Consider the following 15,600-nt stretch of genomic DNA (forward strand, 5'->3'; position numbering starts at 1 on the left):
ACAATTTAGAGTTACCAATCCGCCTAACATGCATGTTTTTGGTCTGTGGGAGGAAACCGGAGAAAACCCACACATGTACTGAGAGAACATGCAAACTCCACTTGGAATAAATAAATAATAAATAAATAAATAAATATAAACTTTATTGTCATTCAAAATTGTACAGTGCCTTCTCATTGAGAGGTAACAGCTCTACCAATTGCGCCACAATGCGGCCCAAGTGTAGCAACATAAAACTTCTGGTAGATTTGTTTTACTCATGATGCTTCATGTTTTGCAACAAGTCGGATTACACCAAAAGCAAGAGCTATCCAAGAATACAAAATTCATGAAGACGATCTCCCGGCTCCATGAAGGCCGCAAGTCAAGCTAAATGGGGAACTGTCAGCCCTTTTCCATCACCATTGGTGTCAAGCAGGGCTGAGTTCTTGCACCAGTGCTTTTCTAAAAATTTTCAGCATGATGCTGAAACAGGCCACACAGGATCTTGACCATGACGATGACATCTTTATTCATTGTTGCTTGGATGGCAGCTAATTCAACCTAAAGCACCTGCTGGCTCACTCCAAGACTTTGGATCAGCTGATTTGTGAACTTCTGTTTGCTGACGGTGCTACTCTTGTTGCCCACACTGAACCAGCCATGCAGCAAACTGTGACCTGCTTTCCAAAGGCAGCCCAACAGTTTGGCCAGGAAGTCAGTCTAAAGAAGACTGAAGTCGTCCATCAGCCATCACCCAATGAATTGTACCACCCACCACACTTCATCATCAACAAACATGAGCTGATGTCAGTGAATCCGTTCATGTACCTTGGCAGCACAACCTCATCAGACAACAAATCAACATATGAATAAACAACAAGCTGGCTAAAGCAAACTCTGCTTTTGGCAGACTATAAAAAAATGGTCCAATAAAGCTCTAAGGACTGGGACAAAGGTTCAAGTATAAAAAGTGGTGGTACTAACCACCTTACTGTTTTGCTCAGAGACATGGGTGACATATCGAAGGCATCTCCGACTCCTTCAACGTTTCCACCAGTGCTATCTTCACTCCATCTTTAATGTCCACTGGAGTGACTACCTAACCAACGTCTCGGTCCTCCAGCAGACGGATATCACTAGCATCGAGATCTTGCTCCTTCAGGCATGACTTTGCTGGGCAGGGCACATGTTCAGAATGGAAGACCACCACTTGTCTAAGGTCGTACTGTACAGCAAACTGTCCTCTGGGCATCACAACTGAGGTGACCCACAAAAGAGGTACAAAGACCTCCTCAAGACCTCCCTGACCACATACACTGACACTCACACATGGTCCTCCCTAGTAGCTGACAGAATACGCTGGCACAACACCACCCACAAAGCAGTGGCAGCGAGTCTGTGCACACCATCAGTTTAGAGAAAAAACAAACAACAAAAAAAAAAAAACTGATTCAACTCTTGACCAGTTACTGACCTGCAGCCTCTGCAGCAAAGTTTACTTCTCCAGAATAGGCCTTGTCAGCCACCAGTGGGCTTGCTGGTGACATGGACAGTCCCAGCCCTAGATCTTTGTTAGCGAAGCCAAGCCAAGAATATTGTGATGGCTTGGAAAAAGACAAGATCACTTTTTTACTTGGTAAAACACAGTTGAATAGTCTTTTCAATGTAAGCTTTTCTTTTAATTTTTAATAAAAAATTTTTTTTTTTTTTAGAAAGTATGGTATTATAGATTTAATATATTTCACATTTTAAATAATGTTCATTTTATTTGCCTCCAATAAAGCATTTTCTTTCAAAAGCAGTGACAGACTGGCTTTCTGTTTGGTTGAAAGAAGAAGAAAAAAAGAATAAATATTTTACATGGAATTGTTTGACAACAGTTTCAGATGCTAAAAATAGTTATTGCATGAGCATTCCTTTATGCTGTTTGCTCTTATAACTTGGGAAACAAGGTCTTCTCATTGTTGTGAGTTTGTTGACATGATTTGGTGACACCCACTTAGCGTATAGCATTAGCTTAGGTGTGACCTGCTGACAGGAATGTTAACACCAACAAGAAACCTTACACCTTAATACTGAATTTATTTGGCAGGAAATAACATCACCACGTGGTCTTTTAGCAGCAAATTTTACCTGTAAACTAATAAGAAAATGACATGAGTTGTATAATTTTACCAATTCATGTGTTCTTTTAATAGTTTTTTTACTCAATCTTCTCGTTCTGTGTTTTTCAGGTGTGCACCTGGATATAGATAATGCACAAACATGGTGCTTTGTCAAACCAACGTGTTGCTGAAGTGGCAGGAGCATTTAAATAGTTCCTGGGCCTCAGAAGACTGTGTGTCGATAGCACGAAGACATGACGCTGCTGTTCTCTACAACAAACTTCTTGACAACAAGGAAGTGGTGACTCTGGCCCAGCCTGTTCAAGAATTAGTCGGCCCACGGCTCCCAGACTTTGAGTGTGAATCCAGCACATCAGCTGAGAAGGACGAGTACCTGTCATCCCTGCTTCATAGTCAGCGATGGCTGGCTCACCGCATGCTGACGCAAACCTCCTACACTTTGGGCCTTCACCAGAGGCTGGTAGTTCTACAGAGGATCTACTACGCACTCCACAGCAAATATCATGACAAATTTTCTGTGCAGCTGCCCTCTCAGTCCACAGACAGTGGGGCTGAAAGTGGCCAAACTGAGCTGGCCTCAGAATCATGCACGCCAGGGAATGCGTTCAAAATCAAGTCAGGTACAGATGTTCTGATAGAAATGGGTGTGAGGACGGGTTTGAGTCTGCTCTTTTCTTTGCTCCAGCAGAACTGGAGATACGCTGCTTCTGTGCATCCAGAGTCTGTGCTCTGTAACGATGTACTTGCCACAGCTTCCTCTGTCCTGGCTTCTCTTCCTCCACTTTCTCTTGCTAATGAGAGTAAGATCCCATCAGTGGGTTTGGACTGTCTAGCGCAGGTGGCTGACTTCCTGAAGAAGACATCAGTGAGCAGTGGTGGGGCAGACCCGACTGGTAGGAGGTTGTCCCTGGAGCTGTTGCTTGGCCTGGCCATGCAGAGAGGCTCTCTAAAGTTTCTGTTAGAGTGGGTGGAGGTAGCCATGGCTGCTTCCATGTCTCCCACCGCTGTGTTGTCTTCCTCCTCCTCACTGAGCCTTCAGCAGTTGGTCGGTGTAGACTTGGACGTCATTCAACAAACTCTACTTCAAATGAGGCAATATTCGGTACGTTATTTATTCTTCATTTTTTTAAGCTTTTACTTTGTTTGGAAATGTCTTTTTGTCATTGCTGTCTATAGTATACACTACTGTATGCAGTACATTAAAGGTCGTTTTGTGACATTTTTGGTCACAACCGTCAAAACTTTCTCAATCACAACTTTTCATTTTTCCACTCACTACAAAATACACAAATTATGATCCATCATCCTGATTTAATACTGAACTCAATGATTTGGTTTTGCAGGAATAACGATTTTGACTGTTGCAAGTCACTTAAAAAACATGAAGAGTCTGGAACTGGTTTGTAGCGACGCATTAGTTGTCAAAATAAGATTATGACTACTTTAAGCCTGTCTCCCTGTTTTAGTCATTTTAATTGTTTTTTCAATATTTCTGTACTAACAGAGATGACATATGCTAGCACCTTTAATGTACTGTTTGTTGTGCTTCATGCTGAGAAGTCAGTCTGCTGCTTTCCTTAGTGTGCATTTAAGTTTTCAGGATTGCCGTATTTATGAGCTAAACAACATTTTAATATTGGCAAAACTGTGAAACACTATTTGGATTAGTTTTTGATGAAATGGAAAAGTAAAACAAAAGTTGCTGCTTGTTGCCCGTTTCATTTTTATTTATTTTTTACGTCATTCCACTTCTTGATCGTGCAGTGATGAGTTGTTTCCGAGAAGCTAACTGTTTTTACTTTATATAAACCCCTAGCATTGAAATAATGAGTAAACCATAAATATTTTAGGTGACTTTGGTGTAAGTCCATCCCACACAATGTTAACATATTGTCTTTGTTTATAGTGATAGCATAGGAGTAACATAAATGAGTTTTCCTAGGGTTTCCGTGGTGATGCTGTCAACACTCAGGTGCTTACAAAGGACGCAGACGGTCTTTGCCAACTCTCCCAGGCAGCTCTCTGTTTATTTGAGGAGGTAAAGAACAGTTAAGAAACATAAAGTACATTTTACTAACACTTCAGTTTGCTTAAGGCTTTTATTTTACTAATAAATGAACGTCTCTTCTTATTCAACAGATTTGTAACTTGGCATCCAACTGCCTGTGCTCCTGCAGCACGGACGTAGCTGCTCCTGGTACAGAAAGTGATGCTGTAATTGTGTATGTTTGGGGCAGCAACAGCAGTCATCAGCTGGCAGAGGGTACTCTGGAGAAAATCCTACTGCCAAAACTGACACAAGGATTCAATGATGCCCAAATGGTATGTTTACCCCAAAAGACAGAATAAACCTACATAATTGGCTTCAGTTATTTTAAATTACAGGTTTATTATCGCCTGCCATTATGATTTTGAGCATTTATTCAAGCAGCTGATGCAGATATTAATGATAGTATAATATCATTATTATTATTTATTTATTATAAATCTTTATTTTTGTTAATGTTTTTACATTATGTTCTTTTCCTGCAACCTTTTTTTTTTTTGCTGTAAACTACGGCTTGTCTTTGTTTTGGTCTTTAATCTAATATTTGATAAAAATTATTTTAAAAATTAATAGAAATCTTGTGGACAACAAAACAGCCTGTAGAATTAAGAAAACTATCAAAAACACAAATATTACAGCTTAGTAATTATGTTTATAACTTAGTGACTAGTGTAACACTTCTTAAGATCAAAACAAACCTGATAAAATTAGATAGAAATAGGACTTTGCTGCCAGAAAACACCTATGGTCACAAACATACAAGATGAGAAAAGTTTGACGTTTAAAGCATTTACGAATTAGGCTAGGTGCAATATTTTAGGTGCAAAATGATCTACGAATGTCAAAACAATTAGTTTATTGGCACAAGTTTCTGTATTTCATATCAGCACGGCGTAACAAAAAATTCAACAAATGCAGTAAAATGCAGGAATCAACTTGCCTAAAATTTGTTGAAATTCAGATGCCGCATTAATCATAATGAACTGTTTTATAAAAATGACAACATGAATATTGTGCTACTGATAGCTTTGGAAACTTAAGTGCTCATGTACTGGCACAGAGTTTTTATAAAACCGTCTATAAATTCCTCAGACATTTTCAGGTTCACAGATTAATTATTTGTATGGTAAATGTGTAAGAAAAATATTTTGTCATCACTTCGATACTGACTTTGAGACTCAACTTTGCAGAACAACCTTAAAATAAGGATACATGTTAGATTTGTTGACAGCTAAAGGGCTTACTGATACTGTCTACATCTAAACTGTAAGGACGTAAAACAAATGTTCATTGTAGAAGAAATGTTGTTTTTTATTAATTGCTCAATTTGCATTCTTTAAATGATTTTGCTTGGACTGTTCTTTAATGTGATTAATGTCATTTTTGGGCTTCTCTCAGATTGAGGCAGGCCAGTACTGCACCTTCTCAGTGTCTGCAGATGGGTCAGTAAAAGCTTGTGGAAAAGGCAGCTATGGCCGTCTGGGCCTGGGGGACTCCAATAATCAGTCCATGCCCAAGAAACTGGTGCTTGAGCCACACAGGAACATGAAGAAAGTGTCATCCTCTAAGGGCTCTGATGGGCACTCTCTGGCTATCACAGCTGAAGGAGAGGTGAGAAGCAGTCGGTTATTTGTAATTTTGTGACTTTATCATTCTGTTCCTTTCATTTAATGCAAATAAGCTCAGTTACATCACACTACCAACATCACATGGAATTCATTATGTTTACTGCTAGTTCAACTTGTATTTTTCAAAATGCAAACACAAATTATACAATGATGATAATAATACAACAACAATACAAATAGCATATTTTTAATAACAAAAACCCAAAATATTTTTAGGTGTTCAGCTGGGGTGATGGTGAATATGGGAAACTGGGTCATGGCAACAGTGCTACTCAGAAATACCCCAAAATCATACAAGGACCATTACTGGGGAAAGTAAGTTTTCCTAAATGTAAATTTTCAGAAAAAAAAGTATATATGAGAAAGATGCAGCTGTAGAAATCTTGTGCTAACCATGCGTATCTTTGACAGGTTGTTGTTTGCGTGTCTGCTGGCTACAGACACAGCGCTGCTGTGACTAATGATGGAGAGCTTTATACCTGGGGAGAGGGAGACTTTGGCAGGCTCGGTACACACTTTAATTCTGACTTTGCATTATTTGTGTAATTTTATTTTCTAGTGAAAACACAAGCAACTAAATCTATTTCCTGTTTTCACCTGCTCCAGGTCAAAGTGATAGTCAGAGTCGAAATATGCCCACACTAGTGAAGGATATCAGTGGTGTGGGGCAGGTGGCCTGTGGCAGCTCCCACACCATTGCTGTGGCGCAGGATGGACGCACTGTGTGGTCCTTTGGAGGAGGAGACAATGGTGAGTCAGCAGATGATGTCCAATCCGCATAAAAACATTTAGAAAAAATCTTTGCAAACTGGCTAAAATATAAATGTACTTATTTATGTACAGAATACAAACACCATGCACAGAAACTCATTGTACTTTCATCCAATGATAATGATAGTAAACGGTCTTAAAGAAAAGTCTTGCGCTAAAATGAAAAAAAAAAAAAAGTTGATATGACTCATCTTTGCAGGTAAACTAGGCCACGGAGACACCAATCGTGTGTATCGCCCCAAGGTCATTGAGGCCCTGCATGGATTCATCATCAGGAAAGTGTGTGCTGGCAGCCAGTCGTCTCTGGCTCTTACCTCTGCAGGACAGGTTAGAATCTGCGGCTTGACTTTGGGATTATTGGTATTAAATTGACTTATTTCAAATGACAATCAATTTAAGGTGGTAATTATTTGTTATAATAACTATTTGTTACAATATATAGGGATGTACAATATTATTGGCATGGTATCAGTGTTGGCCGATATTAGCAATAAAGTTAAATATCGGACATCGGCCATTCCATCAAAAAATCTCACAGATATTAAAAATGCTGTTTTTATACATACATGCATACATACATAAACACATACATACATACATACTTGGCAATTTTTGCCTGTTTGAACTTCCCATGCTCTTTTACACAAGTTTTGTAACAAATAAGCCTAAATAAGAGGGCTATGTTCCGACAAAGGAAAGAAGTTGATAATGCACATAGCAAAATTCATAGAGATTTGAGTTGATTATGAATATTTTATAACCACACATTCGGCTTCTGTTTTAAGTATTTTTTTTATTTAAGAAACTGTCAAGTATATCTATTAACGCACTACTAATTATGCAATTTTCACTTGTCGCTTGTGAACAGGTTGAGTTTAGATTTGTGAAAATTCACAAATTTGCACTGTTCGAGTGTTGTCATTGTGTTAGAGAGTAAATGTCATGAATAAATTTGACATTAAGCATAATCCAAGTTGAAGTGTTAGTCCCAGCTGCATTGGGCAGCAGGTCAAATTGACAAAGACCATGCAGAATAATGTAGTATTTTAATTCCACAGCAGAAAAAGCTATGTAGTCTCTGTAAGTAGGTCTAGGGAAAACAATATCGATATTGGTATCAGTTATCGACCAAATAATTTTTAACATAATGGCATATTGGATATCGGCCAAAAGTCCAATATCGCGTAACTCTACAATATACTGATTCTGATAAAATATCACTAAAATTGTGATAAAAAGGTCTTTCACTTGAGCTGTTTCTATATTCTCTTTGGATGTTGTTTATATTTCGAAAGCGATTTTTGTCTTAAATCAGGCAGTGCAGAATGAAATGAATAAAAAGTGCAAAATTCCTACATAGTTGATTTTTAAGCAAATAATTCAGACATTGTTTTGTTTGCTTGTGTTTCATCTTCAGGTGTTCTCTTGGGGCTGTGGTTCATGTTTAGGGTGTGGTTCTTCAGAAACAACTTCACTGAGACCCAGGTTTATAGAAGACCTGAGTATCACCAAGATTATCGATATCTCATGTGGGGACAGTCATTGTCTGGCTCTGTCACATGGTACATATTTATTTATTTATTTCAGATGATTAGCACATGTGTACAAAGAAATGTATATTTTGTGCATTTACTAATTTGCACAATGTTCTGCTGTCATCAGAGAATGAAGTGTATGCATGGGGCAACAACACGATGGGCCAGTGTGGGCAAGGTCACACTTCTACACCTATTACCAAACCCAAGAAAGTGCTTGGCTTAGAAGGTGTCTCCATCCAGCAAATCACAGCTGGCACTTCTCACAGTCTGGCTTGGACTGCAGTTCCTACTGACAGGTAAACGCTCTAACACCTTTTTTCCTCCAGTTTTCTGACTAGTGAGAACAGTGTTGTGCTGCTTGTTATTTTGAAATGTCTTCATACAGTGGAACCTAGTCTCTTTTATACTCCACGTGTTTGCTAATTTAAAGGATTCCTTTTAAGATTTGACACATATGTGCTTTTCTATCCAGACAACTGGTTGCATGGCACAGGCCTTTCTGTGTTGACTTGGAGGAGAGCACATTCTCCTACTTACGCAACTTCCTAGAAAGATACTGCGATGGCATCAGTAACGACACACCTCCTGCTCCATTTTTATGTAAAAGGTAAGGCATTAACTTCTTTCTGTCACCACAGCATACAGTAATTTGTTGCCTAAAGGGTTAACTTCTTCACAAACAGCACATTTCCTTTGCCTTCCATTTTAATGCGCTCTTTCGATCCTCTTTGTATCTGTTCCTCAGGGACCACCATCATTTCCTTTTGCTGTGCATGAAGCTGCTCTCCATCCACTTGTCCTTGGCTCATGCAGGAGGCACGGGTGCAATAGTTTTAGGTGCTCAGGGCAGGCCTCTGAGAAACCTCCTTTTCAGGCTGATTGACACAAACATGCCTGACTCCATACAACAAGTAAATAATTAAATTACTTTTCAAATATATTTAACACAAGTGTTAATATAAAAAAGGATAGGTGTTGGTTCAGATCATGGTATGAAGTACTATACAGATGAGACAATCTTTAGGGCCACTGATAGTGTTTGAACATCTTGTGAATTAATTGGGCTTATAAGTGGATTTATTTGCAACTTACTCAAAAGGTATTTTGAGTAATTAACATATATAATGCTGAGTGAGTTTGTTTATCCTTTGAGTAATTACCAACGTCTGATCTTTGTGTTTTGTTCTTTTCTGTCGATCTTCAGGCAGTTTTAAACACGCTGTCTATTGGTGCCTCCCTGCTGTTGCCTCCTCTCAGGGAAAGAACCGAACTACTCCTCTCTCTCCTTCCTCAGGGTCCCCAGAGTTTAAATGTCCTCTCCAAAGGGCAGGTATGTAGGTTATTACACCAGTGCTGTTCATTATGACAAAATATATTTTTTTAGTATTTTTCGTGCATCGCATTAATCACCAGGTGTTGTTTTTTTTAAAAAAAGTGTGGAGGTCAAACTGCTTGTGGAAGGTGTTTTGCAGCTGCTTGTCTTTCTTCCTGGCTGATCACTGTTAGTTGGTTTCACCATGGTTGGATCACACTAGAGAACTTCAAATTGCTGCGCCAAATTAAAGTGTTACTGGAAAAAAACAAAAAAAACCTGCTTGAATGTTGCAAAAAAAACAACATGTAACTATGAAAACCTTTACTTTTTTGCTGTTTTCTCTTTTTTGTCTCCTATTTTTCAAAGCGTCTGCAGTTAGACATGGTCCTGAGCAGCCTTCAGGACCAGAGCCATGTCGCTTCTCTGCTGGGTTACAGCAACTTTGGTGAAGTGGCAGCCCTCGGACCTCCTCAGACACCTGTCATGTCAGTCCGCCCTCCTTCTTCATCCAGCTCAGCAGAGGCCTATGACCCTCTACACTTAGCGGAGGTGCTGCTGAGGACACTTCTGCTTAGTATAGGCTTTTACACGGTATGAAATGAGGACGTCATGTTTATATTTATGTGCAGTCTCACTGAATAAATGCAGGTCATTTTAAGCAGTAAGAATCTAATATGTAAATGTACTAATGACAAAATTAATATCACAGGTAAACTATGACATAAGCTGTAACGTTTTAACACATTTAAATGTAGCTTAATGGTAGTTTTGTAATTCTTATATTTGTTTTATTAATTTATGAAATAGATAGTATTTGTTTTATTATTTACAAATAAATTTCAGAATCAGAATAAACTTTATTGGCATCGCACCGAGATACAACAAGAACATGTACGTACAGTCGTCCGAAAGATGGGCGGCGTGCACGAAGCTGCAACTATAAAAAGCACAGCCTTCTTATTCAAAATAATATTTTACTTGGATGAGAAAATGGAAGAAAACATTTTACTTGGATGAGAAAATGGAAGAAAACATGAGGAGAGACAGTATTTAAAAAAAAAGATCTCTCACACCGTGTCCTAGACGGGGCACGATTTGAGGCATCAAAAAAACGACCACAGCAAAGCAACATAAACAGACGTTATACATTTACATATAGGCCGGTGAAGACAGAATTTTAAGAGAAAGTCGTAGCATAGTCCAGAGCCCCTAAAGAAATCTTTTTTTTAATTTTTATTAAACCTCATGTGTTTTTTGTTTCTTGGCTTTTGTGCTATCACACAGGAGCAACAATTTGGAGAATTGGAGAAAAATAGTGATAAACAGCTTAGTGCTGGCCATCAGGGACAAAATGATCCTCCTTCTCACTTTCATCAGCTGCTGTCTGGACTTCACAAACACCTGCTCGCCCACTGTTACATTCACTCCAGCTCAGAGGTAAAGACAGAGTCAATCAAACCCAATGTAAAATGTGGATATTATATAAAATGTACAGTGTTGCAGAAATAACTGTCTGAACTGCATGGGGGTAAACAAATCGTTTATCTGAATCTTTTTTTTTTTTAAAGAATTTTTATTTTGCATAGGTCTTGCATTTAAAGGGCATTTAAAATATATATATTTTGAACTCTTGATTGTTGTAGTTGAGTTCATATATATATATATATATATATATATATATATATATATATTTCCACTGACTTTTAGGATGATGGCAGCGTGACGCTGCTCCGAGAGCATCTATACCTGCTTCTACCTTGTGCTACTGAGACACTCAAGAGAACAACAAAGCTGCTGAAGGAGAGTTCCCCAGACAAACAAATAATTAAAAAGCTGCACAGTAAGAATATTGACTTCCATCTGTGTTTTTATGGTTTACACTTTTTGTTGTTTTGCATAATTTTATTTTAATAAAGCTTTTATAATTAGATTATACTACTATTGTTATTCTCAAAATGCAAATAGATTTTCAAGGAGAAAAAAGTTTTTATTTAACTGTTGAATTACCTTTGGTTCTCTTTTATACCATTTGTTTCATGTCTCGCATTGGGAACGCCCTTGGTGTGACCTCATCAGAAGCTCCTGTTACATTACACCAGCCAGAATAAGCCTGTCAGTGTGAAGGAGGGCAGGGCCCTCCCCCTATATATAGGGCTGTCACTGCACAAACAGCTTATTCAAAGCCTCCTCTCGCAATGAATAGAAGTTCTCATCAGCTCTCTTGAGGTACTGTCTCTCTCAGAGTAGATGTGCACAAGCTCAGTCACTGGACACGTTGCTCTGCACAGCACCACACAGAGTAGCTGTTCATTGGTAGCAATACCGTAAAAAAAAGTAGAAATACTTTAAACTAAATAAAAGCTAATTAATGCATCTCTTGCTGTACATTGGCTGTTTTCAGTGCAGCAATACTCCCGCTGTTTAAGCTGCCCACCTGGAAGCAGCAATGCTCCCCCTAGCCACACCTGATTAGCTAGCTCTCACCAACTACACAAAGCTTTACAGATGAATCTCCCTGGAACATGGAGACCATTAAGGCTTCCACAAACCCAGAGGTGTGTCCACAGGCACAAACCTGCCTGTGTGGAAACAAAATTTCAGGCTGGGACACCCACCCATCGTGTGTGGTGTTCCTCGGCTTGAAACACTCGCAGGCAGCCCTTCAGTCTGCAGAGGAGTGCGCACACTGCAACCAGTTCTCCCTCAAGGTGCTTCGTCGCTGTCTGGCCCGTCAGTCGACATTGTCCAGCAGTGACCCAGTGATGGCTTCGACAGCTACCAACCGAGCAGAACCCGCCTGACCTGCTGGGTTCGCAGGTTACTGAACCAGAAGCTGGAACTAGTTGGGGCGACATACTTGAGGCTGTGGACCCACTGTCAACTGAAATGATGGAGCAGGGTCTCACTTCAAGCTTGCTCGACTTCATGATGGCAGGAGGTGTGCTCTTCGATGTGGATTCAGAGCTGCCCTTCTCAGATAACGAGCATTATGACCCATCGCCCCAGCCCTCAGGTCAGGTTGTAAAACCTGCTTTTTCAGGTGCAGACCAATAAGTTATAAGTGAAGCAATAAGTTTAATTTCTCATGAACCCATCTGAAATGGATTTTATTCACGTTCTTTTCTCACTTGCTCCACTCTGGGCCCTTGAGCAAGGCCCTGAACCCCCACCATCTGCTCCCCCAAGCACCCTAGATAGCAGCTCTCTGCTCCACACAGAGGGCTGTGGTAGCTCGGTGGTCTGAGGTTGCCTCAGGAAGGACATCTGGTGTAAAAACAATTGCCAAGCCTTCGCGTGAGTTAGTTCGCTGTGGCAACCCCTGAAGAAGGGAGCAGCCAAAAGAGAAAAAAAATCCTTGTGCCAAAGAAAGGTGGCCGTGGAATATGGACACTCTTAGACCTCCGGACTCTGAACAGGCATCTGAGAAAATACAGATTGTAGCCCTAAATTCACAGGAGAATTGAAAATGGCTGACATGTAACGTGAAATCTGCTGAGCAATACAGGAGTGAGTATATTTTCGTTCCCAATGTGAGACATGGAACGAATGCTATGAAAGAGAACTTTAGGTTGCCGTCATAACCCCGGTTCTCTGAGTAGCATGAGTGAGTGTCTCACCAAGTCACCCTCTTCAATACATTTTCTAATTAAAGATAAATTAATCAATTCTGAATTGTGAATGAGTTTATTTGACTCTTTTCATGCATAAATGTTTTAGCAACATTTTAAAGACATGCATACAGTGAACACTTTGTGTAGTTTATGTGCAATCTTTAATTCATTTTCTTTTTAATATATACAGTATTTTTTTTTTTTACCTTTCATCTTAGTGGTGTTGTACAATTCAGTAGCTGGCAGTCTGCTGTGTCAGGTAGTGTACTCCTTGCTGCTGCTGCCACTGGACACAGTTCAGCCTCTTCTGAGCCACTTACTGACCTTGTTGGAGCACCTCAATGATTTCAACAGTTTGCTGCCTGAGACCGCTCTGCTGGAGGAACAAGAACTGGGAGCAGAGGCTCAGAAATCCTCTGGTCAGTGCAGCGACAGTTAGATTGATCCTAAATTAATATTAGCATTGATGCCCGTATTATTGGAGTTTACAACAGAGCATAGAAACTATTTAAAAGGACGGATTGTGTTTTATTCTAGATAAAAGTGAAGCAAACCTTGGAAAGCAACAGGAGGAGGAGTGCAGGTGGGCTTGGATATTGGATCTGGAGCGGTCTGTTGCGTTGGCAGTTGGCCGCTGTCTTGGCGGTATGCTGCAAGGCCCGCCGCCTTCGCTCCAGGAGAAAATGTCAGAGATGTGGCTATCAAATGTCCTCCTCAGGAATGGCCTCGAGATGGACTTTGAACAGCTGGGTAGGAAAACATACCACCTGTTCTACAGATTTTAAAACGGAAGGGATCAGGTTTAAACTCCCAGATTTATTTAGATTTATTTCAAATGTATGTTCCAGTTTTTAATGAAGAAAACAAGTTACTAAAGAGTGGGGATGGATGCTGATAGGTGTTGTGGTACTTCACATATGAGAGAAGATAACAAAATGGGCCAGCTAGTTTTACTTTATGAGGTTCTTGCATAATTACAACACAAATACTAAAATACTTCCCTAAATTAAAGACATCAATATTTTAATACAACCAATAATGTAGTGTACATTAATGGTGATGTGGTATGTAGTATATTTATATGCAAAGTTTGTTCCTGCAGACTCCACCATGGCATGGCTGATGGAGGTTGTGCTGCTGGGCACCAGTGATGCCAGACAAGCAGAGCTGTCTCTGACTGAAGAGAACAGAACGTTACTGGAGCTGGCCCTGGGGTCCACCCGAGGACGTGCAGGTGTTCTGTGGTGGAAGATGGAGGAGTATGCTCACAGCAAAGGTACTTGTATGCCTGTTTTTTGGCAATGCGTCTGAAAGTTGGTATTATCAGGACAAAGTAAGTGCCTGATCTAAAAATTGCGTGCACCCTAAATTTATTTCTAAATTTTATCCCATGTTCTGTGCGTGTTTGGTCTGTTTGTAACTTTGTTGCAATTTATCTTTTTGTTTTGTCTGACAGCAGAATGGGAGAACCGAGGTTCTTCAGATAATCTGTTGCCGATTGTCTGCCGCTGCAGTCTGGCTGCTCTTCTTAAACATACTGGACTGCAAAATGAGGCTTGTTGGGACGACAGGTTGGTTACAATCCAAAAATTAAGAGTTGCTGAATACTTTTATTTAATACAAATAAATACTGAACAGATTGCCAATGTGTAAATAGACATCAATTATGAATTCTAATTTGTGTACTGAAATTAATAAACAGTGTTAACAATCAATTTACCTTTAATGAGACAGGTATGAACCTTGTGAGATGCTGATCGATGTCTATGAAACAGTTTATAAAATCAGAAGCACCCTGTTGGCCTTTAAAAACACTCCAAAAATGTCACAGATGCAAGCAGCTTCCAAACAGGTAACTTTACTAAAAAATACATCACTTAACAATAACAATAAATGTATTATTTTACTAAATATTGATGTAATTCACAGTTAAAGAGGAGTGAACATTGAGCATTTTATTGATGTACATATTTTATGACTAGTGTTTAATTTTATTAATATTAAGAAACGTTTTTGTTTATTTTATTGTATAAATTTTAAACTATATTATACTTAAAATGTGGGAAATCCATAAAGAGAGGAAACAAAACAGTGTATTTATAATATTTCTTTAAATTGCAGAACTCTCAGTCTCCTCAAAGTCCTGGTATAGACATCCAGGAGCCTAGCACATCAGCAGAGCTGGTAGGAAAGGAGCATGAGCAGCAACCAGGAGGTCAATGTAATCAGGAAGTTCAGGTGCCCCCACTTCCTACAGCAAACCACAACCAGGAAGACGCCACAGAGGAAAGATTTAACAGCAGTCATACATACCTGTCAGGTTTGAGATTGATTTCTGCACTGTAATGGATTAAATTTACAGCTTGTTGTTCCTTTTTACGTTAGCTCAAATGCACAGTGGTTCCCAACCCTGGTCTTCAAGGAACACTACCCAGTCTGTTTTAGTTGTTTCTCTGCTCCAACACAACTGATTCATTGATTTAATTACTTAAGTTCTGCAACCTAATCACCCATTCATTCAAATCAGGTGTATCAAAGCAGGGGAATAAAACATACAGGATGGTGTTCCTCAAGGACCATGG

General features: G+C 39.5%; 1 protein-coding gene across 1 annotated transcript in view; it reads left to right on the forward strand.

Annotated features, from left to right (window-relative positions):
- The first annotated feature begins 2,247 nt into the window (after positions 1-2,247).
- LOC119424729 (probable E3 ubiquitin-protein ligase HERC1) overlaps positions 2,248-15,600 on the forward strand; it is a 42,271-nt gene continuing 28,918 nt past the window's right edge. Inside the window, exons 1-22 of the mRNA XM_037692228.1 lie at positions 2,248-3,210; positions 4,051-4,146; positions 4,248-4,430; positions 5,554-5,766; positions 6,000-6,098; positions 6,195-6,291; positions 6,390-6,533; positions 6,754-6,881; positions 7,972-8,116; positions 8,217-8,388; positions 8,565-8,699; positions 8,838-9,003; positions 9,297-9,422; positions 9,774-9,998; positions 10,692-10,844; positions 11,115-11,247; positions 13,237-13,437; positions 13,556-13,768; positions 14,121-14,294; positions 14,478-14,589; positions 14,753-14,870; positions 15,140-15,338. Coding sequence (XP_037548156.1) covers positions 2,248-3,210; positions 4,051-4,146; positions 4,248-4,430; positions 5,554-5,766; positions 6,000-6,098; positions 6,195-6,291; positions 6,390-6,533; positions 6,754-6,881; positions 7,972-8,116; positions 8,217-8,388; positions 8,565-8,699; positions 8,838-9,003; positions 9,297-9,422; positions 9,774-9,998; positions 10,692-10,844; positions 11,115-11,247; positions 13,237-13,437; positions 13,556-13,768; positions 14,121-14,294; positions 14,478-14,589; positions 14,753-14,870; positions 15,140-15,338 — 4,195 coding nt within the window. The remainder of the gene's footprint in view (positions 3,211-4,050; positions 4,147-4,247; positions 4,431-5,553; positions 5,767-5,999; positions 6,099-6,194; positions 6,292-6,389; positions 6,534-6,753; positions 6,882-7,971; positions 8,117-8,216; positions 8,389-8,564; positions 8,700-8,837; positions 9,004-9,296; positions 9,423-9,773; positions 9,999-10,691; positions 10,845-11,114; positions 11,248-13,236; positions 13,438-13,555; positions 13,769-14,120; positions 14,295-14,477; positions 14,590-14,752; positions 14,871-15,139; positions 15,339-15,600) is intronic.

Source organism: Nematolebias whitei, chromosome 18, assembly GCF_014905685.2.
Source record: "Nematolebias whitei isolate Nwh7 chromosome 18, NemWhi1, whole genome shotgun sequence".
Classification (NCBI taxonomy): domain Eukaryota; kingdom Metazoa; phylum Chordata; class Actinopteri; order Cyprinodontiformes; family Rivulidae; genus Nematolebias; species Nematolebias whitei.